The 19,242-nt window shown below is 45.2% G+C and overlaps 1 protein-coding gene across 5 annotated transcripts in view; it reads left to right on the top strand.

Annotated features, from left to right (window-relative positions):
* Positions 1-19,242, top strand: part of plekha6 (pleckstrin homology domain containing A6) — a 46,728-nt gene that overhangs the window by 1,003 nt on the left and 26,483 nt on the right. For 3 of the 5 annotated variants that reach the window (XR_016116738.1, XM_089011165.1, XM_089011168.1), the window contains exons 2-8: positions 3,353-3,833; positions 13,762-13,815; positions 14,901-14,981; positions 17,058-17,126; positions 17,237-17,317; positions 18,359-18,508; positions 18,642-18,737. Coding sequence is in view for 4 of the 5 variants with exons in the window: in XM_089011165.1 (XP_088867291.1) it covers positions 3,353-3,833; positions 13,762-13,815; positions 14,901-14,981; positions 17,058-17,126; positions 17,237-17,317; positions 18,359-18,508; positions 18,642-18,737 (1,012 nt within the window). In the remaining variant the exon portion in view is untranslated. The remainder of the gene's footprint in view (positions 1-3,352; positions 3,834-13,761; positions 13,816-14,900; positions 14,982-17,057; positions 17,127-17,236; positions 17,318-18,358; positions 18,509-18,641; positions 18,738-19,242) is intronic. The other 2 variants (XM_089011166.1, XM_089011167.1) reach the window with 2 other exon arrangements.

A 19,242-nucleotide genomic window follows, 5' to 3' on the forward strand; every position in this document is an offset into this window, starting at 1 on the left:
GTTGGGATTCACCCCGGTAGTCGAAAGGGTTGCTTCCCTCCGCCTTCGAGTGGGGGGACGAGTTCTGACTGTTGTCTGTGTATATGCACCAAACAGCAGTTCAGTGTACCCATCCTTTTTGGAGACCTTAGGGGGTGTGTTGGAGAGCGCTCCCCCTGGGGACGCCCTTGTTCTGCTGGGCGATTTCAATGCTCATGTGGGCAATGACAGTGTGACCTGGAGGGGCGTGATTGGGAGGAACGGCCCCCCCCCCCTTCAGAACAGGAGTGGTGTTTTGTTATTGGACTTCTGTGCTCAACACGGATTGTCTATAACAAACACTTTATTCAAACATAAGGGTGTCCATATGTGCATGTGGCACCAGGACACCCTTGGTCGCAGTTCGCTGATCTTTATAGTTGTATCATCGGATTTGCGGCCTCATGTTTTGGACACTAGAGTGAAGAGAGGGGCGGAGCTGTCAACTGATCACCACCTGGTGGTGAGTAGGCTCCGTTGGTGGGGAAAGAAACGTGTTGTGAGGGTTTGTTGGGAACGTCTGGCTGAATCCCCTGTCAGAAGGAGTTTCAACTCCCACCGCCGGCAGAACTATACACATGTCCCGGGGGAGGTGGGGGACATTGAGTCAGAATGGACTATGTTCCGTACCTCCCTTGCTGAGGCGGCAAATCACAGTTGTGGCCGTAAGGTGGTTAGTGCCTGTCGTGGCGGCAACCCCCGTACTCACTGGTGGACACCAGTAGTAAGGGATGCCGTAAAGCTGAAGAAGGAGTCATATCGGGCCTATATAGCCTGTGGGACTCCTGAGAGAGCTGACAGGTATCGATTAGCCAAGCGGAATGCAGCCTCGGTGGTCGCCGAGGCAAAAACACGGGCATGGGAAGAGTTCGGTGAGGCCATGGAAGCCGACTTCTGGACCGCTTCGAGGAAATTCTGGTCCACCATCCGGCGTCTCAGGAGGGGAAAGCAGTCCACCACTAACACTGCGTACAGTGAGAGTGGGGCGCTGCTGACCTCGACTCGAGACGTCGTGAACCGGTGGGCAGAGTACTTCGAAGACCTCCTCAACTCCACCATCACGCCTTCCTTAGAGGAAGCAGTGTCTGGGGACTCCGAGGTGGGATCTCCGATCCTTGTGACTGAAGTCACCGAGGTGGTTAAAAAGCTCCTCGGTGGCAAGGCCCCGGGGGTGGATGAGATCCGACCGGAGTTCCTAAAGGCTCTGGATGTTGTGGGGCTGTCCTTGATGACACGCCTCTGCAACATTGCGTGGTCATCGGGGAGAGTACCTCTGAATTGGCAGACCGGGGTGGTGGTCCACCTTTTTAAAAAGGGGGACCGAAGGGTGTGTTCCAACTATAGAGGGATCACACTCCTCAGCCTCCCTGGAAAGGTCTATTCAGGGGTCCTAGAGGGGCGGGTCCGTCGGAAAGACGAGCCTCAGATTGAGGAGGAACAGTGTGGTTTTCGTCCCGGCCGCAGAACAGTGGACCAGCTCTACACCCTTAGCAGGGTCATCGAGGGTGCATGGGAATTCGCCCAACCAGTCGACATGTGCTTTGTGGATTTGGAGAAAGCGTTTGACCGTGTCCCTCGTGGAGTTCTGTGGGGGTTGCTTCGGGAATATGGGGTACAGGAGCGCCTGATACAGGCCGTTCGGTCCTTATACGACCGATGTCAGTCTGGTTCGCATTGCCGGCAATAAGTCGGAATCGTTTCCAGTGAGGGTTGGGCTCCGCCAAGGCTGCCCTTTGTCACCGATTCTGTTCATAACCTTTATGGACAGGATTTCTAGGCGCAGCCGAAGCGTTGAAGGTTTCCGTTTTGGTGGCCTCAGTATAACATCTCTGCTTTTTGCAGATTATGTTGTACTGTTGGGGCCTTCAAATGGAGCTCTCCAACTCTTGCTTGAGCGTTTCGCAGCCGAATGCGAAGCAGTTGGGATGAGAATCAGCACCTCCAAATCTGAGACAATGGTTCTCAGTCGGAAAAGGGTGGAGTGCCCTCTCCGGGTCGGGGAGGAGATTTTGCCTCAAGTGGAGGAGTTTAATTATCTAGGTGTCTTGTTCACGAATGAGGGAGTAAGGGAGCGAGAGATCGACAGGCGGATCGGTGCTGTGTCTGCTGTGATGCGGACTTTGTACCGATCTGTCGTGGTGAAGAAGGAGCTGAGCCACAAAGCAAAGCTCTCAATCTACCGGTCGATCTACGTCCCAACCCTCATCTATGGTCATGAGCTATGGGTTGTGTCTGAAAGAACGAGATCCCGGATGCAAGCGGCCGAAATGAGCTTTCTCCGTCGGGTGTCCGGGCTCTCTCTTAGAGATGAGAGGAGAAGCTCGGTCATCCGGGAGGGGCTCAAAGTCGAGCCGCTTCTCCGTCACATCGAGAGGAGCCAGATGAGGTGGCTCGGGCATCTGATTAGGATGCCCCCGGGACGCCTCCCTCGTGAGGTGTTCCGAGCATGCCTCACTGGCAGGAGACCCCGGGGACGACCCAGAACACGCTGCAGAGACTATGTCTCCCAGCTGGCATGGGAATGCCTCGGGATCCGCCAGGACGAGCTAGAAGAAGTGGCTGGGGAGAGGGAAGTCTGGGCTTCCCTACTGAAGCTGCTGCCCCCGCGACCCGACCCTGGATGAGCGGCAGAAGATGGATGGATGGATATTTCGTGTTATTGATTTTATTATTGTATACCTGTGCCTGTAATGAAAACCAAACTGTTTACTTTACAGTTTATTTATAAATGTTATACTTAACTTTTAGTGTTGGTGCACACGCGTTCTGCTGACCGTAATACGCACGGCTTCCCACGCATGCACGCTGTTGAAATATCGCTCTCCCTGCTAACGGCCACAAGAGGTCGCCCGACACACATGCTCGGACTCAGGCAGACGCTGAAGGAAAAAAGCAGTGTACAGTACTACAGGAAATGTTCCCGGGATGGTATCTGTACAGTGTAACTACTGTACTGAGTGTATTCACGCAGTAGATTGTTAGGTCGAGAGTGAGATGCTGGCTGGCCAAATTTGTAGTACGCATTGCCAGATGCTTGCGTGTTGCGGCTGCAGCCGTAGAATAAAAAAAAAAAAGTGGCGGTCGTGGTTGGAAGTACAGGTGGTCGTAAGTCGCGTCAGTCGTAAGTTGTATGTTACCTGTATATTCGCCTACTCGGACGCCATCTTGGACTTCTTTATTTTAGGAAACAAAATTTCATTACCGTGAATATGATCCCACGAATATGATATGCTACTGGACACAATGGCGAGCGTGAAATCCTCAGACTTGCAATATGTTATCTCACGCAAAGGTTTAAATCCTATCCCAATTTGTTTTGTATCTGTTCTTCCAGTCCATCTCATCATTACCCAGCGAACCAAGGCTTCAACTACTATGGCTACCCGAGTGGTCACCAGTATTTGGAGGAGTACCCGCTGTACCCACCGGGAGTCCGTCCTGACAGCATTTGCTCCGTCTCTGCAGTGGGCGGTTACGACCACCGCTGGACTGTCGAGGAAAAGCGCCACTCATTGAGGGACGGACCTCACCATTTTTATGGTCCACCGACACCCAGGGACTCCTGGGGACCTCAGTACTACAGGGGACTTGATAAGTCTATGAGACGCCTTTCCATCCAGCCGCGTTCCAGGTCTGTTCCCAGATCCCCGTCCTTGTCCTCCCGAGGGGCGTACTCGCCAGTCTCGCACAACTTTGCTTCACCGATTCGATCGCCGTCGGCACAATTTGACCGATTCTCGGGGAGAACGAGGGATGATGTGATCTACGCTGATCCGTCCGTCTATAACCTCAGAAGATCGCTCAGTTCGCCAAAGGTGAGAAACGCTACGGTGTCATGCTGTTTGATCATATTGAATTTCACCAACAGCACCATAAATAGACGTTTGTCTGAAATGTGAGGGTGTGGTTTTATAAAGGATTGAACAACGAAGGTGTACCAGCAAAAAAAAAAAAAAAACGCTTTTGTATAACCGTATACTGCATAACCGTATACTGTGAAGACTGATAGATTAAGTCATTCACTGCAAGAAAGTTCAAAAGCAGGTAACTCATATCTTAACTCATGTGTCCACTCCAGGCCAAGGTTTTTGTCATTGTCAAGCAAATTCTAGGACCCAAATAACAATAATAATAATAATAATAATAATAATATTTTTATATTTGAATAATAATAATAATAATAATAATTTTCAAAATCATCGCGCTTCAGCAGACAAAACAAGAAACATAATTCAACAGTACAGTGGGCAGTACAGTATGCAACGCTTACATCTTACTGTATTATGTATACAATTTAAAAAAGTCATCAATCTTCTTCTGCTTCCCATTTTTACCTTTTAACACAAAAACTTCAATCTCGTCTGCTACACACGAGCTAGCGTCTGAAAATGAAAATGGCTCTGCTACACGAGTTATTATTATGGCGTGATAACCAAGACACGTGACCAAGTTGATTATTAGCGCGACCGATGGCGGCTCATGTGACCAAGTTATTATTATATCGATTAAACAACAAAAATTATTATTATTCGTACTAAACGGTACTAATTATACATAAAAAGACTAAAAATGTGCAAGGGAAATGAAAATAGTATCGTAATAAGCGGCATTATATATATTCATTTCCCAAGCACCTTTCAAAACTCTCAAGGTCACTTTGCAGTCACATGATCAGTTTTTCTATGGGAGAGCAGCGGCAGCCGCACGCGCTAGCGTTCACTCAACCTGGAAGTAACTCAAATAGATAGAAAGCTAGCTAGCTAGCGAATAGATAGCTAATAGATACCTAGCTACATAGCCAGCCAGCTAGATGGTGGATAGCTATCTAGATAGCCAGATAGCTAATAGATAGCAAACAACAAGCAAATAATAATAATAATAATAATAATAATAATAATAATATCATCATCATCATCATCATAATAATAATAATATTATAATAATAATCATTCACTCTACCCAGAAGTAACACAGCGGCAAAGTTACGAAAGGAAAGAAGTACACAAACAAAACACAGGAGTTGCTGGAGAGGCAGCCACTCTCGCAGTGCCATCTTGAAGTTAAATAAAAAAAACTAAATAACGAAAAATATGACAACACAAAGACACAGAGAGTTATTCATTCTTCAGCACTTGCTGTAGCCTCTTTGTGACATGAAACACTTCTAGATGTTTTATAAGCACCTTTCAAAACTCTCAAGATCACTTGACAGTCACAGGACAAGTTAGATAGCTAGGTAGATAGCTAACTAGCTATATTGCTATATAGATAATAGATAGCGAAACAGTTAGTCAATTAGCATTAGCATATTTGGGGATGGCGCTCTATGTCATATTTTCAATTCCCGAATACATTCGTGAATGGCAGTGAATGATTTAATGTCGTGAGCATTTTCACCTTTCTCCAGTCTAACGTTTGTTTGCCATTCTTGCTTCCTTTTTCCTCTTTCCCTTGTGGATCGTCCGATTTAGTATGACTACTCTGGTGATAGCAGGTCCTTAAATCATGGACTATTTCACCCCAACTATCCCGTATCTCCTTCTGTCCACCATAAAATGGTATGTCCTGCAATGCTTTGACAATCAAGAGTGCATCACATAAATAAATAACAGAAATAATCTTGTCATGCGGTGGTCCCCTCAGTTGGTTTTTGGTACTCACGTTTAAGTCTCTTTAAAGAACAACCGACACCTACGGACACGTTATGTCCATCCATATCCATCCATCCATCTTCTGCCGCTTATCCGGGATCGGGTCGCGGGGGCAACAAGTTCGGTAGGGAAGCCCAGACTTCCCTGTCCCCAGCCACTTCTTCTACCTCGTCCTTGCGGATCCCGAGGCGTTCCCAGGCCAGCTGGGAGACAGTCTCTCCAGCGTGTTCTGGGTCGTCCCCGGGGTCTCCTGCCAGTGGGGCATGCTCGCCAGGGAGGCGTCCTGGGGGCATCCTAATCAGATGCCCGAGCCACCTTATCTTGCTCCTCTCGATGTGGAGGAGAAGCGGCTCGACTTTGAGCTCCTCCCGGATGACCGAGCTTCTCACCTTATCTCTAAGGGAGAGCCCGGACACCCTATGGAGAAAGCTCATTTCATTTGTGTCCATAATTTGTAAAATCACTTCAAATGACTTCTACTGAGCGCAATGTACATAGATTCCACCGCATATAGCTATATTTTACGTTTTAAGACTAGCGCTGAATATTCAGGAAGTCTTGTTTTCGAGTTGATGACGATGACCTAAGTGACATCACAAATGGAACGCCCCTGACGGAGAAAACGAAACACAATGCATTTTGGGTACTTTTTTTCATCTGAAAACACTGTGTTTATCGCGAAATTAGAAGTAAAACTACATAAATAACGCAATGGTGAATCATTGTGTGTCGGTGATGGAGGTCGAAGCTGAAGGGAGAATTGTCGACTGCGTCCAAGGGGCCCGTTCGGCCGCGGAATACTCCATCGCTTTCCGGATCCAGGCCGCTGGCAGCGGCTACGGCGACCGAGCGTTGAGGGGGGTGTTTCGTCGCGGCTTGAACTCTGATCTAAAGGACGAGTTGGGTACCCGCGACGCCGGCACCACCTTCGACGACCTCGTCGAGATAGTCATCGGCTTGGATCACCATCTCCGGGAACGGCGAAAGGAGCTGAGCGACCGACGGCCCGAGGAACCCCGAAGCCGACCTTGGTCGACCACACCCGGCAGCGAGCGCGTGCGTCGCCAGGAGCGATTCCCCGAACCTATGGTGATAGGGGGGGGAACGACCGCGCCAACCCAGGGGCTCGTTGCACCCGAAGTCCACGACACCTGTCACGCGGTTGGAGCTGGAAAACGAACTATTTGGCCCCTCCAGCTCCCAAACCGTGCGGACGCTAGTTGACTCGGGGGCCGAAGGGTGTATCATTGACCCCCAGCTGGCCGACTTGTTGGGCTGCCAACTCATCGATTTCCTTCCCCCTAAGGAGATCGACGGCCGACTGTTAGCCCGGGTCACCCACCTCACGGCCCCGCTTAAGCTCTGAGTGGCGGGCAACCATGTGGAGCACCGCCAATTTTTTGTTATGCCCTCCCGGAACGCGCCGTTGGTATTGGGTCTCCCCTGGCTCAATGCCCATGACCGGTGCATTTCCTGAGAGGGTCCCACTATTCAGGGCTGGAGCCCCTACTGCTACGCCAACTGCCTGCGGTCGGCAACGGCAGGGCGAAACCCCTCCCGCGGTGGCCCGCCCGAGGCCATCTGCCTCAAGGGCGTGACACAGTGCTACCACGACCTGCGGGAGGTGTTCAGCAAAGATAACGCCCAATCCTTGCCGCCCCACCGACCGTTTGACTGTGCTATTGACTTGCAGCCAGGGGCTCCATTACCGGACTCCAGACTTTTCCACATTTCACAACCAGAACGGGAAGCCCTGAGCACTTACATAGACTCCTCCCTAGCGGCGGACTGTCTCCAGTTCAAACATCATGGCTGGTCTCACCACTGTTTTATACACGTTTCCTTTCATCCTAGCGGAAACCCTTCTACCACACATCACACCTGACATTTTTCTCCAGCCGCTCCAGCCTGCTTGGACACGCTTCTTCACCTCTTTTCCACACTCTCCATTGCTCTGGACAGTTGACCCCAAGTACGTATCATCCACCTTCTTTATCTCTTACCCCTATAGCATCACTCTTGCACTTGGATCCCTCTCACTCACACACATATATTCCGTCTTGCTGCGACTGATCTTCATTCCTCTCCTTTCCAGGGCATATCCTTTCATTTTGTTCCTCCACACTCATTTTGGACCTTAGCTCAGCTGGAAAAACTGCACTCTTTGGACGTTCCTTTATCAAAGAGAAAATAAATAAATAAACACATTGATATGGCGCATGCCATAACTTGCTTTTAGTGTTGCTCGACCTACCCGAGAAATTCCATTGGGCATTCTTGCATTATGATGAGAAATGCCAGCCGACCAGCTTGTTGAATTGTCAGCAGGTGACTTGGTTCTTGGAGGGACAATAGCGACTGAAAACAAAAAAAAGTGATTTGGTCGCAACCGTGGGAAAGGAGATTATGTGACTCTCAATGCATGACGAACAAGAATCCGAACAAGGGCGCGGAAAATCCTACTGGACCCTCCGCACCACCTTTTCCAGCTACTCCCCTCAGGCAGGCGCTACCGATCCATGCGCACCAAATCCAGCAGACATTTAAACAGCTTCTTCCCCCAAGACATTAACTCTTTGAACTCTTCAACAGTAGCCAAAATGGAACTGTATAGTGCCACTTAGCAGTTTTTTTGACGACGATACTAGTGCAGCGTGTTCTACCGGAAACAAATTCCTTGTGTGTTCTACATACTTGGCAATAAAGATGATTCTGATTCTGATTCTGATTCTGATGACAAATCACAATTATTATACATGATGATTTTTTAAAATTCCTTTCTTCTGGCATTCAAACATGCCAGACGGCATGTTCATACTGTAATCTTATGAGTAACCCTGTACCAACCACAGGACGATAATCATCTGCCGAGTTAGACTCAGCCATCGAGGTTCTCATGAAATAAAAATTTAGTGTCAATATTTCCTCATCTATTTATCTACCTCTCCACCTGGCTATCTCGCTAGCTAGCTCTTTGCCATCTATTTGCTGTCTAGCTGGCTGGCCGGCTATCTAGCTAGCTATCTATTAGCTATATAGCTATCTATCTGACTGGCTAGCTATCTAGGTGCCTAGCTATTAGCTATCTATTGGCTAGCTCGCTAGCTTTCTATCTATTTGAGTTACTTCCAGGTTGAGTGAACGCTGGTGCATGTGGCTGCCGCTGCTCACCCACAGAAAAACTGTGTGTGAGGCGAAAAGTGTGTATCCCAAACATTTTTCCCCATAGGAAACCATTAAAATGAGAATAATTCGTTCCCAGGTCTCCATAAAATATAATTTTCAACTAAATAAGCCTTAAAATTACACACAACATACCTTATTCTATATATAATAAATGTGCTATTGTATTGTAATGAAAGAATTACACTGCACTGTATTAAAGTCACTTTATTTCCATTTGTGATGGTCGTTGATGGCTGTTAATTAACACCTGTTGCTTCCTGACTAGTAAGATCTTACGAAACTGAGGCATAACATTATCATTCATCATGTTGATGATTATCATAGCCTTTTCAGGATGGAACTGTTCAATAAAAGCCTGCACATCAACTCCTGAATGCCCTGCTTCTGCTTGTCCTCTTGAAGGCAAATCAAATCCTCTGTATTGAGGACCTAATTATGGTCAGCAACAAGCTCCTCAATGTCATCTGCATCCACTTCGAGTCCCGTAGGTGCTGGCAGGGATTTTATTACAACAAAAGGCGCGAGTCCGATGATTCCTCCAACGCGGAATAAAATGCGACAAAAGAAGGTGGGCGGGGCGATCCGTCCAGCCTGTCAAGCTAGGCAAAATAAAATGGCACACTCGCGATCCCGGAAGGCAACAAACTTACGCGATCGCTGCGAACAATCACCTCGGGTAAAGCAAACTCTTGGACTTGCCAGCACAAGACACAGCGAGGAGTAAGGCGTCGTAATCATGTCACTGGTGAGGTTACAGCAACTCGTTGAAATGAAATGAAATTAAGTGTCTTCTTTGGCTGGCGGAGGTCGGGAGCGGCGGCCCCGCCCCTGCTGTCAACTCGCACATGCTAATTTCGGTGTCATTAGTCACGTGAAAGCATCGACTAAATAATGCTTTTCTGTAAAGCTTTTAGGCGAAGGATGGCAGAAATGGTGGACGGTACCGGGCTCTTTATTTGTAGAATGGTCGTAGAAAGTTACTCTCAGGGAAGTGACACACAGCGTGAGAGATGTGTCAGGCTAAGATTCACATGGCAGCCGCGGTGCGCACTAGTGACGCCACAAACACACACCTCGTTCGTGTTTCTCAATGATCTCCTTCTTCTCCTTGACGGTGATTTTGTTTTGTGTCTTCTTCGGCTGAACACAAGACTGTGGTGTTGTTTTTTCGGTGCCTCTTCTTTTCCTTTTGGCTTTTCCCTTCAGGGGTAGCCACAGCGAATCAATGTCCTCCATCTACTCGGTTTTTTGCATCCTCATCTCTCACACCACCTACCTTCATGTCCTCTTTGACCACATCCATAAACCTCCTCTTCGGTCTTCCTCTCGGTCTCCTGCCTGGCAGTTCAAGGCTCAGCATCCTTCTCCCGATATAGTCACTCTCTCTCCTCTGGACATGTCCAAACCATCTCAGTCTGGCCTCTCTGACTTTCTCTCCAAAGCCTCTAATGTAGTCGACGTCTGACTTTTTTTGATCCTCTCCTCTTTCATCTATAACTGTTCATTTTGACTTCAAGACTGTCATATTATTTATTATTTAGCTTCAAGACGGCGCCGCGAGAGTGGCTGCCTTTCCAGCAGCTCATGTATTTTGTTTTTCTACTTTCATTCCTTTCATCACTTTGCTGCTGTGAAATGTAAATTTCTCCACTGTGAGACTAATAAAGGCAAATCCAATCCAATCCAATCTAATATGAGTTGTCCCTCTAATGTACTAATTCCTGATCATATCCAACCTGGTCACTTCTAAAGAAAACCTCAACATCTTCAGCTCTGCTACCTCCGGCTCTGCTTCCTGTCTTTTCTCCAGTGGCACTGTCTCCAGTCCAAACATAATGGCTGGTCTCACCACTATTTCATACTATTTTCCTTTCATCCTAGCTGAAACCCTTCTATCACACATCGCACTTGACATTTTTCTCCAGCTGCTCCAGCCTGCATGGACACGCTTATTCACCTCTTTTCCACACTCTCCATTGCTATGGACAGTTGACCCCAAGTACTTAAAATCCTCCACCTTCTTTATCTCTTTTCCCTGTAGCATCACTCTTGCACTTGGATCCCTCACATTCACACACATATATTCTGTCTTTCTGCGACTGATCTTCATTCCTCTCCTTTCCAGGGCATATCTCCACATCTCTAGTTTCTCCGTCACCAGTTCCCCGTTCTCGCTAACGATCACAATGTCATCTGCAAACATCATCGTCCAAGGAGATTCTTGTCTAACATCGTCTGTCAGCCTGTCCATCACAATAGCAAACAAGAAGGGGCTCAGAGTAGACCGCTGGTGGAGTCCCACCTTCACCTTGAAGTCCTCAGTCATACCAACATCACACCTCACAACTGTCTTACAGTCATGATACATGTCTTGTACCGCTCTGACATACGTTTCCGTCACTCCAGCCTTCCTCATGCAATGCCACAGCTCTTCTCTGGGCACCCTGTCATACGCTTTCTCCAGATCTACAAAGACACAATGCAATTCCTTCTGACCTTCTCTGTACTTCTCGATCAGCATTCTTAAAGCAAACACTGCATCTGCCGTACTCTTTTTTTGGCATGAAGCCATGCTGCCCACAAATGTTCACTTCTGCTCTTAGTCTAGCATCAACTACTCTTTCCCAGAGTTTCATTGTATGGCTCATCAACTTTATTCCTCTGTAGTTAGTACAACTCTGCGCATCTAAAAAAAAATGGGCACGAGTACACTTCGTCTCCATTCCTCAGGCATCTGTTCACCATCTAAGATCTTGTTGAATAACCCAGTCAGGAACACCACCGCCACCTCTCCAAGACACTTCCATATCTCGATTGGTAAATCATCAGGCCTGAGTGCCTTTCCCCCCTTCATCCTCTTCAGCGCCCTCCTCACTTCCTCCTTGCTAATGTTTGCTATGTCTTGGTCCACAACAGTCACGTCTTCTACTCTTTGTTCCTTCTCATTTTCTCATTCATCAATTCTTCAAAGTACTCTTTCCATCTTGCCATTACACTACTGGCACCTGTTAATACATTGCCATCTCTATCCTTAATCACCCGAACCTGCTGCAGGTCCTTACCATCTTTGTCTCTCTGTCTCGCCAGCCTGTAAAGATCAGTCTCACCTTCCTTGCTGTCCAGCCGAGCATACAAATCATCATAGGCCTCTTGTTTTGCCTTTGCCACCTTTACTTTAACCGTGCGCTGCATCTCCTTGTACTGCTATCTACTCTCGTCCGTCCTCTCAGTGTCCCACTTCTTATTTGCTAACCTCTTTCTCTGTATACACTCCTGCACCTCCCCATTCCACCACCAAGTGTCCGTATCTACCTTTCTTCCACTCGATAAACCAAGTACTTGCAAGTCATCTGGAAGGACCTCCTGCCCACCCAGTGCTTGTCTCACCTCATTCCTAAATGTCATGCAACACTCTTCCTTTTTCAACTTCCACCATTTTGTCCTCACTTCAGCCTTTGGTTTCTTCATCTTCCTCACTGCCAGCGTCATCCTACACACCACCGACCTATGCTGTCTGGCTACACTCTCACCAACCACTATTTTGCAGTCACTGATTTCCTTTAAATGGCGCTGTTGACACAAAATGTGGTCTACCTGTGTACTTCTGCCTCCACTCTTATAGGTCACCCTATGTTCCTGTCTCTTCTGAAAGAAAGTATTCACAATAGCCATTTCCATTCTCTTAGCAAAGTCAACCACCATCTGTCCTTCAGCGTTCATCATCTGGAGTCCAAACCTGCCCATCACCTCCCCATCATCTTTTTCCCTGCGCCAACATGTCCATTGAAGTCTCGACTTCTCACTTCTCTGGATGTTCTCTATGACTTCATCAAAGTCCAACAAAATGTATCCTTCTCCGCCAGCTCACATACTACTTGTGGGGCATACCCACAAACAACATTGAACATCACACCTTCAATTTCTAGCTTCAGACTCACCATTCTATCTGATACTCTTTTTACTTCTAAGACATTCCTAACAAACTTCTCTTTTAAGATTACCCCAACTCCATTTCTTTTTCTGTCTTCAGCATGATAGAACAACTTAAACCCTGACCCTAAGCTTCTAGGCTTGCTCCCTTTCCACCTGGTCTCTTGGACACACAGTATGTCTACCTTCCTTCTCTGCATCATGTCAACCAGTTCTTGACCTTTACCTGTCATTGTTCCTACATTCAAAGTTCCTACTCTTAGTTCTATACTCTTGGTGTTCCATTTCTCTCTTTTCCTCCGGGCACACCTCCCTCCTCTCGTTTTTCGACCAACAGTAGTCAATTTTCCACTGGCACCCTGAAGGTCAACAGTACCAATGGCGACCATTGTTAACCGGGGCCTCGACCGATCCAGTTTTGGATTCAGAGGTTTGATTCGCATAATAGTTTTGGCAAAAAATACATAAATACGTCGGATGCCCTTCCTGACACAACCTTCTGTATTTATCCGGGCTTGTGACAGGCACAATAAGACACTGGATTGTGCCCCCTTGTGGCTACATTACTTATTGTAAAAGCACTAATGGAATTTATTCATGAATGACCCCCCATGCCCCGACATCATTCATCAATCCATCTTTGAATTTATGTGGTTCTGTTTTCTCTTGGATTTTTTTTTCTTGCTTTCGCACGCTTTCACAAATCATTTTTACCATGCATAAAATGGTGATTAGCACACAGCCAAGTACTTCATATGTCAAATATATAATCGGATTGAAATAAATTTCAATGGATTTTTGGTTTGTTTTGAAACAAGAGCATAGTGAATGATTTTAAAGAGCAAATTACAAAATGAAAGTCAGCTGGGTGCTTTTTTTGTGCTCTGCTCCTTTCTGATGTGAAAAATTGTTAGTCAATGCTGCATGTGTCTTGTGTGTTCACCCTGTTTATCGCTGTTGCTGCTGCTTGGTTCAGGACGACATATTAGATCTCCAGCTCCAACGCAACTTGGATTATTTAGGCCAGCAGGTAGGCGCACGCATCTGCGTTGTTTTGTCAAATCATACTCCATGAAGATATCTTATATTTCCTCTTTTTTCCCCGTATGAGGAATACAGTGATACCTCATCTTATGAACTTAATTGGTTCCCAGAAAGTGTGCATTGCGAAAAGTTCGTCTGCCTAACATTTATAACATTTATTGCCCATAATAAACCATTAAAAATGAGAATAATCACTTCCCAGATGCCCCATAAAACATTCTCCCTTTCCCTTTCTCCTTAAAGCCTTAAAACGAGACAAAATATACCTTATTGTATGTATAATAAATGTGCTATTGTATTGTAATCAAAGAAATAAACTGTACCGTATAAAAAAGTTGTTTTATTTAACTTTGTGATGGTAGTTGATGTAGTTGCCTCTTGATGATATCCAAGTGAAGTTGCCATGCTTTCTCGGCGATAATACCCTCACTCACACTGTCTCCTGCTAACCACGTTTCGTTAATCCAAATCAACAGAAGTTTTTCAACCTCTTCTATTGCCTGAGACTGTTGCTTAGACAACACAGAAACACCCTAAGCCACATGTAGCAATGGTCGACTTAGTGTTCTGGTACGGGGATCCTAATTCACACAAATGCACACCTCGTTTGTATTTTTTGATCATCTCCTTCATCCTCTCGACCGTCATTTTCTATTGTCTTCTTGGGCTTAACAGTAGCCTGTGGTGGGGTCGTTTTCGCTCCCAAAATAGCAAAAGTACTCCACTTGAAAACAAACCATGTCTGCACTGAATGCATTCATATAAAGTGGGTGTGGAAAACTAGTCCGCTAGCCACCGTGGCGCTGTTAGACCGTGTGGTTTGGTGTTCTTCCGACTAAAACTAGTCCACCATCCATTAAGTTTCCTGAAAACTAATTTGTATGCCAATATTATAATGTTCGTAAGGTGAAAAATTCGTGAGTTAAAGTGTTTGTAAGCCGAGGTATCACTGTACTTGAATTATTTCTTTCATTGATAAGTGAAAGGCGTTCCAGTCACCTTGAAATCCAAGTCATTGTGAACGTGAGGTTTTTGTTTTTTCGTTTTGGTTAATTTGAGCTGAATCTTCAGGTGCTGGAGGGAAGCCGGTTAATTGGTATGGTTACCCGAAGGGTGGAGAGGTCCTCCTCTTCAGCAAAGCTCTGCATACAAGTAAGGGAGGAGAGCCAGAGCAGTCGGAGGGGGGAGGGCAGGCTTTTCACCAATCATGTACCAGATGGAATCACACCTTTGGCATGACACCATTTGCTAACTTTTGAGTTAAGCAATCCTCATTCTAGGCCAAACTGCAGCAATTCAGCAGAAACGTTTATGCACTCTTTCCGAAGCCTGCCTCTCTTTTCGTCTATTTTTGTCTGCATGCAGCGCTCTCCTTGTAACTTCACCATTGCTCCTTTCTTTTTTTTTTTACCACATCACGATGACATTTGTCTTGTTACCTTTCGCGTTTGCTAAAATCCAACATTGTTGCTTGATACAAACCCAATTCCATTGAGGTTCCAAGGGCGCGGAAAATCCTGCTGCACCCTCCACACCCTGCCCATCACTTTTTCCAGGGACTCCCCTCACGCAGGCAGGCGCTACCGATCCACCCAATCCAGCAGACATAGAAACAGCTTCTTCCCCCGTCGCCATTACCTCTCTAAACAGTAACCCAAATACAACTGTATAATGCCTCCAATTTTCTTATGATGATACTAGTGCAGCATGTTCCTTGTGTGTTTTACATACTTGGCAATAAAGATTCTGATTCTGATTGGATTGGATTGGATTGACCATGATTAGTCATGCATTGAGCTGAACCTCATGTTGGATCACAGGATAAGTTTTTCTGTGGGTGAGCAGCAGCAGCCACACGCGCCACAACCTGAAAGTAACTCAAGTACAGTGATACCTCAAGCTTACAAAGTGAATTGGTTCCTAGAAAGTGTCTGTAAGGCGAAAAGTTCGTCTTCCAAACATTTATTTCACATTAAAATGAGAATAATCCGTTCCTCGATCCCCACAAAACATAATATTCTCCAAAATAAGCCTTAAAACTACACAAAATATACCTTATTTTATATAGTATAATAAATGTGCTATTGAATTGTAATTAAAGAAATAAACTGTACTGTATAATAAAGTTGTTTTATTTACCTATGTGATGGTAGTGGTCAATGGTTGGTGAACTTCATGGTTGCCTTTGATGATATCCGAGTGAAGTTGCTGTGCTTTATCGCCAATAATACCCTCACTCACACTGTCCCCTGCTAGCAGCTTCTCGTTAATCCAAATCAACAGAAGTTTTTCAACCTCTTCTATTGCATGAGGCCGTTGCTTAGACAACACCTTAATAGCTTCTTTGTTCTTAAGGATGGTAGCAATGGTCAACTTAGCGTAACTAATAGATAGATAGCTATCTATAGCTAGCTAACTGGATAGATCGCTAGCCAGCGAGATAGCAAATCAGTGCTAGAAAAGGTCTAGATGAGGGCTTCAGGTGTGTCTACCGAGGAAAGTCTTTGTCCTCACTTCAGCCTTTGGTTTCCTAATCTTCCTCACTGCCAGCGTCATCCTACACACCACCGACCTATGCTGTCTGGCTACATTCTCACCAACCACTACTTTGCAGTCACTGATTTCCTTTAGATGGCGCCGTTGACACAAATTGTAGTCTACTTGTGTACTTCTGCCTCAACTGTAATAGGTCACTTAGTCTTTCTCAAAAGCACATTGCCAATACAGTGATACCTTGGCTTACGAACATAATCGGTTCCCAGAAAGTGTGTGTAAGGTGAAAAGTGTGTATTCCACACATTAATTTCTCAAAGGAAACCATTAAAATGAAAATAATCCATTCCCAGGTCCCCATAAATCATAATTTTCAACTAAATAAGCCTTAAAACTACACACAATATACCTTTTTGTTTGTACAGTGTTTTAAAAGGGAGTAACTGAGTAATGGCGCCATTCCACCCACACTGTTTGTAGTAGTTTTTTCAACAAGAACCCTGCCTGAGGAGTCATCCATCAAATCATCTACCATTTTCAATTCCCAAATAAATTTGTGAATGGTAGTGAATGAGTTAAGGATCCAATGTTATCATGTTGTCGAAAGCAGAAAAATGCTTCTCACATTGCATGGTTTTTATTTGGCTCATGCAGTGTCCCAGTGATTTTTTTAATAAATAAGAAAAGCCTTCCATTCATGCTGAGTGTCAACATATTTTTTCTTTGTTTTTACAGGTGCCTCCTTTCCATGATGTCTACAGGGAGTTACACCCAACACTAAAGCTAAATGAAATCGAAACCAGTGTGAGTATAATCTCTTTAACAATAGAAATGAACAAACTCTGTTTGTTTTCATCACATCATTTCTGTTTGTTTGTTTTTGTTTGTTTTGTTTGACATGTTGCCTGACACAGAAACTGTTGGGACGGCTCTGTGAACAGAATCACATTGTGAAAGATCACGAAGCAGTTGTCCACAGATTACGAATGGACAAGGTAAAACAACATACCACTTGTCTACTCATTTTGTGAAATGAAGCAGTAAACATTAATTTGCTGTTTTATTGTGAACTGATGATTTGGAAGAATTGTAAAGCAAAACATTATTTTATATACAGGTAACATCCGAGTTACGACCGGGTTGCGTTCTGATAAAACGGTCGTAAATCGAAATCCATTCAAAATGGCCGATGTGATGTTTACACGACAGGATAGTATACGTTGTCAATCTGTTGTTTTTAAGCAACATTTTCGATTGAATACTATTATATACCAAAATGTTTACTGTTAATTTATAAATGTGACAACTAATAGTGTCATGTTTATCATTTTATATTTCGTATTATCAATTTTTATGACGGTATAGCTGTACCTGTAATGCATACAAAACTGTTTACTCTACAGTTCATTTATAAATGTTATATTTACCTTTTAGTGTCATTTTTTATCATTTTATATTTCATATTATTGATTTATAATTTAGATTTAGATTTTATATAGTGGGTTAAAAGAAACACTTATACGTAAAGAATACAGCTGTTGAAAAATGGCTCTCCCTGCTAACGAACGGCCAGAAGAGGTCGCCCGACACACACGCTCGAACTCGGGCGGACGAGATATTGCCGAGGCGGTATCTGCACTGTATAACTACTGTATTGAGTGTAGTCATGCAGTAGGTTGCTGTGCGAGTGTGTGACATGCTGGCTGGCTAAAATTGTAGTACGCGTTGCTTGCCCGTTGAGGTGCCAGGCGGTCATAGTTGTAAGTACGGGTGGCCGTAATTCACGGCGGTCGTAACTTGGATGTTACCTGTACTTAAAAAAACAATCCAAATTATTTTATATTTAAACATATTCTCTCCATTGGGTCTACCCATATTCTATTTTAACCCTTTCATGCACAAAAAATGATTACCTGAAACCTGATAACAGAACGAGCTGTCCACTGAAGTAACTGCCGTCCTTTAAAGGTTTGAAATGAACATTTCTTTGCATTTGATTTGTTCATGTGTTGTACTGTTGTGGTTTCTTTTTGTAGGACAGCATAGAGGAGGCATTGGTGGCTACTCATCAAGAGATGGAAAAGTACAATAACCAACCTGTCGTCTTGGAAAAGCTACATATCAAAAAAGAAACCCTACAAAACCAACTCATCAACATCAGAGGGGAGCTTTCCCAGGCCTCAAATGTAAGACAAACCTGACATGCCGGGTAGTTTGTTTTACATAATAGTCTGTTTTGAGAACAAAAATGTAGGTTACGATTTGTTGAACATTCTCCAAACCATGCGATGGGAAAGTAAAGGAACATTGTACTTCTAGGCTTTAAATGGCACTCGTATGGAATTTGAAGCATTGGAGGATGAGGCCCACGCCATTCATGGAGATCTATGGGAACAACTTAACGCAGGCGTCCAGGTACAGTAATTTAAAACTTTCAGTTTTAACGTTTGGACGTTGTTTCGTCCTGTGGTGTCATTTCACACCTCGGCCTTCAGTAGTGCTCCTTCTGAATCAACAGCTGCGAGTGTGGTGTGATTCACTACAGAAAACTGCTATTAAATCAACACAACAATGTATTTGCTTATGCAGCTCACTGCAGATACAGTGTGCTTGCCCTGGCCACTGTGCGCTTATCACTCGGGGCTTGTCGCTAGCCAATCATGTGCTTAGTCAATCATCATTTGCAAAAACTGACATTGCCAGCGCCTTCGACCAGGTCTTGGGTTGCCAACTCGAATTCTGATTGGTTAAAGCAACAGGTTGAACGACACATTCGATGCTAGAGGGCCCGCATAACTGATTGTGAAGGCGTCAATGTAGATTTCGGACCCTGGGAAGAAATGACGGCTGAAATATGATTGGTTAAATGCTTAAATACGAAAACATACATCTGGAAGCATCACAAGGGGAAAAGCAATGA

Source organism: Hippocampus bargibanti, linkage group LG12, assembly GCF_051943395.1.
Source record: "Hippocampus bargibanti isolate YZ-2025 linkage group LG12, ASM5194339v1, whole genome shotgun sequence".
In the NCBI taxonomy this organism is placed as follows: domain Eukaryota; kingdom Metazoa; phylum Chordata; class Actinopteri; order Syngnathiformes; family Syngnathidae; genus Hippocampus; species Hippocampus bargibanti.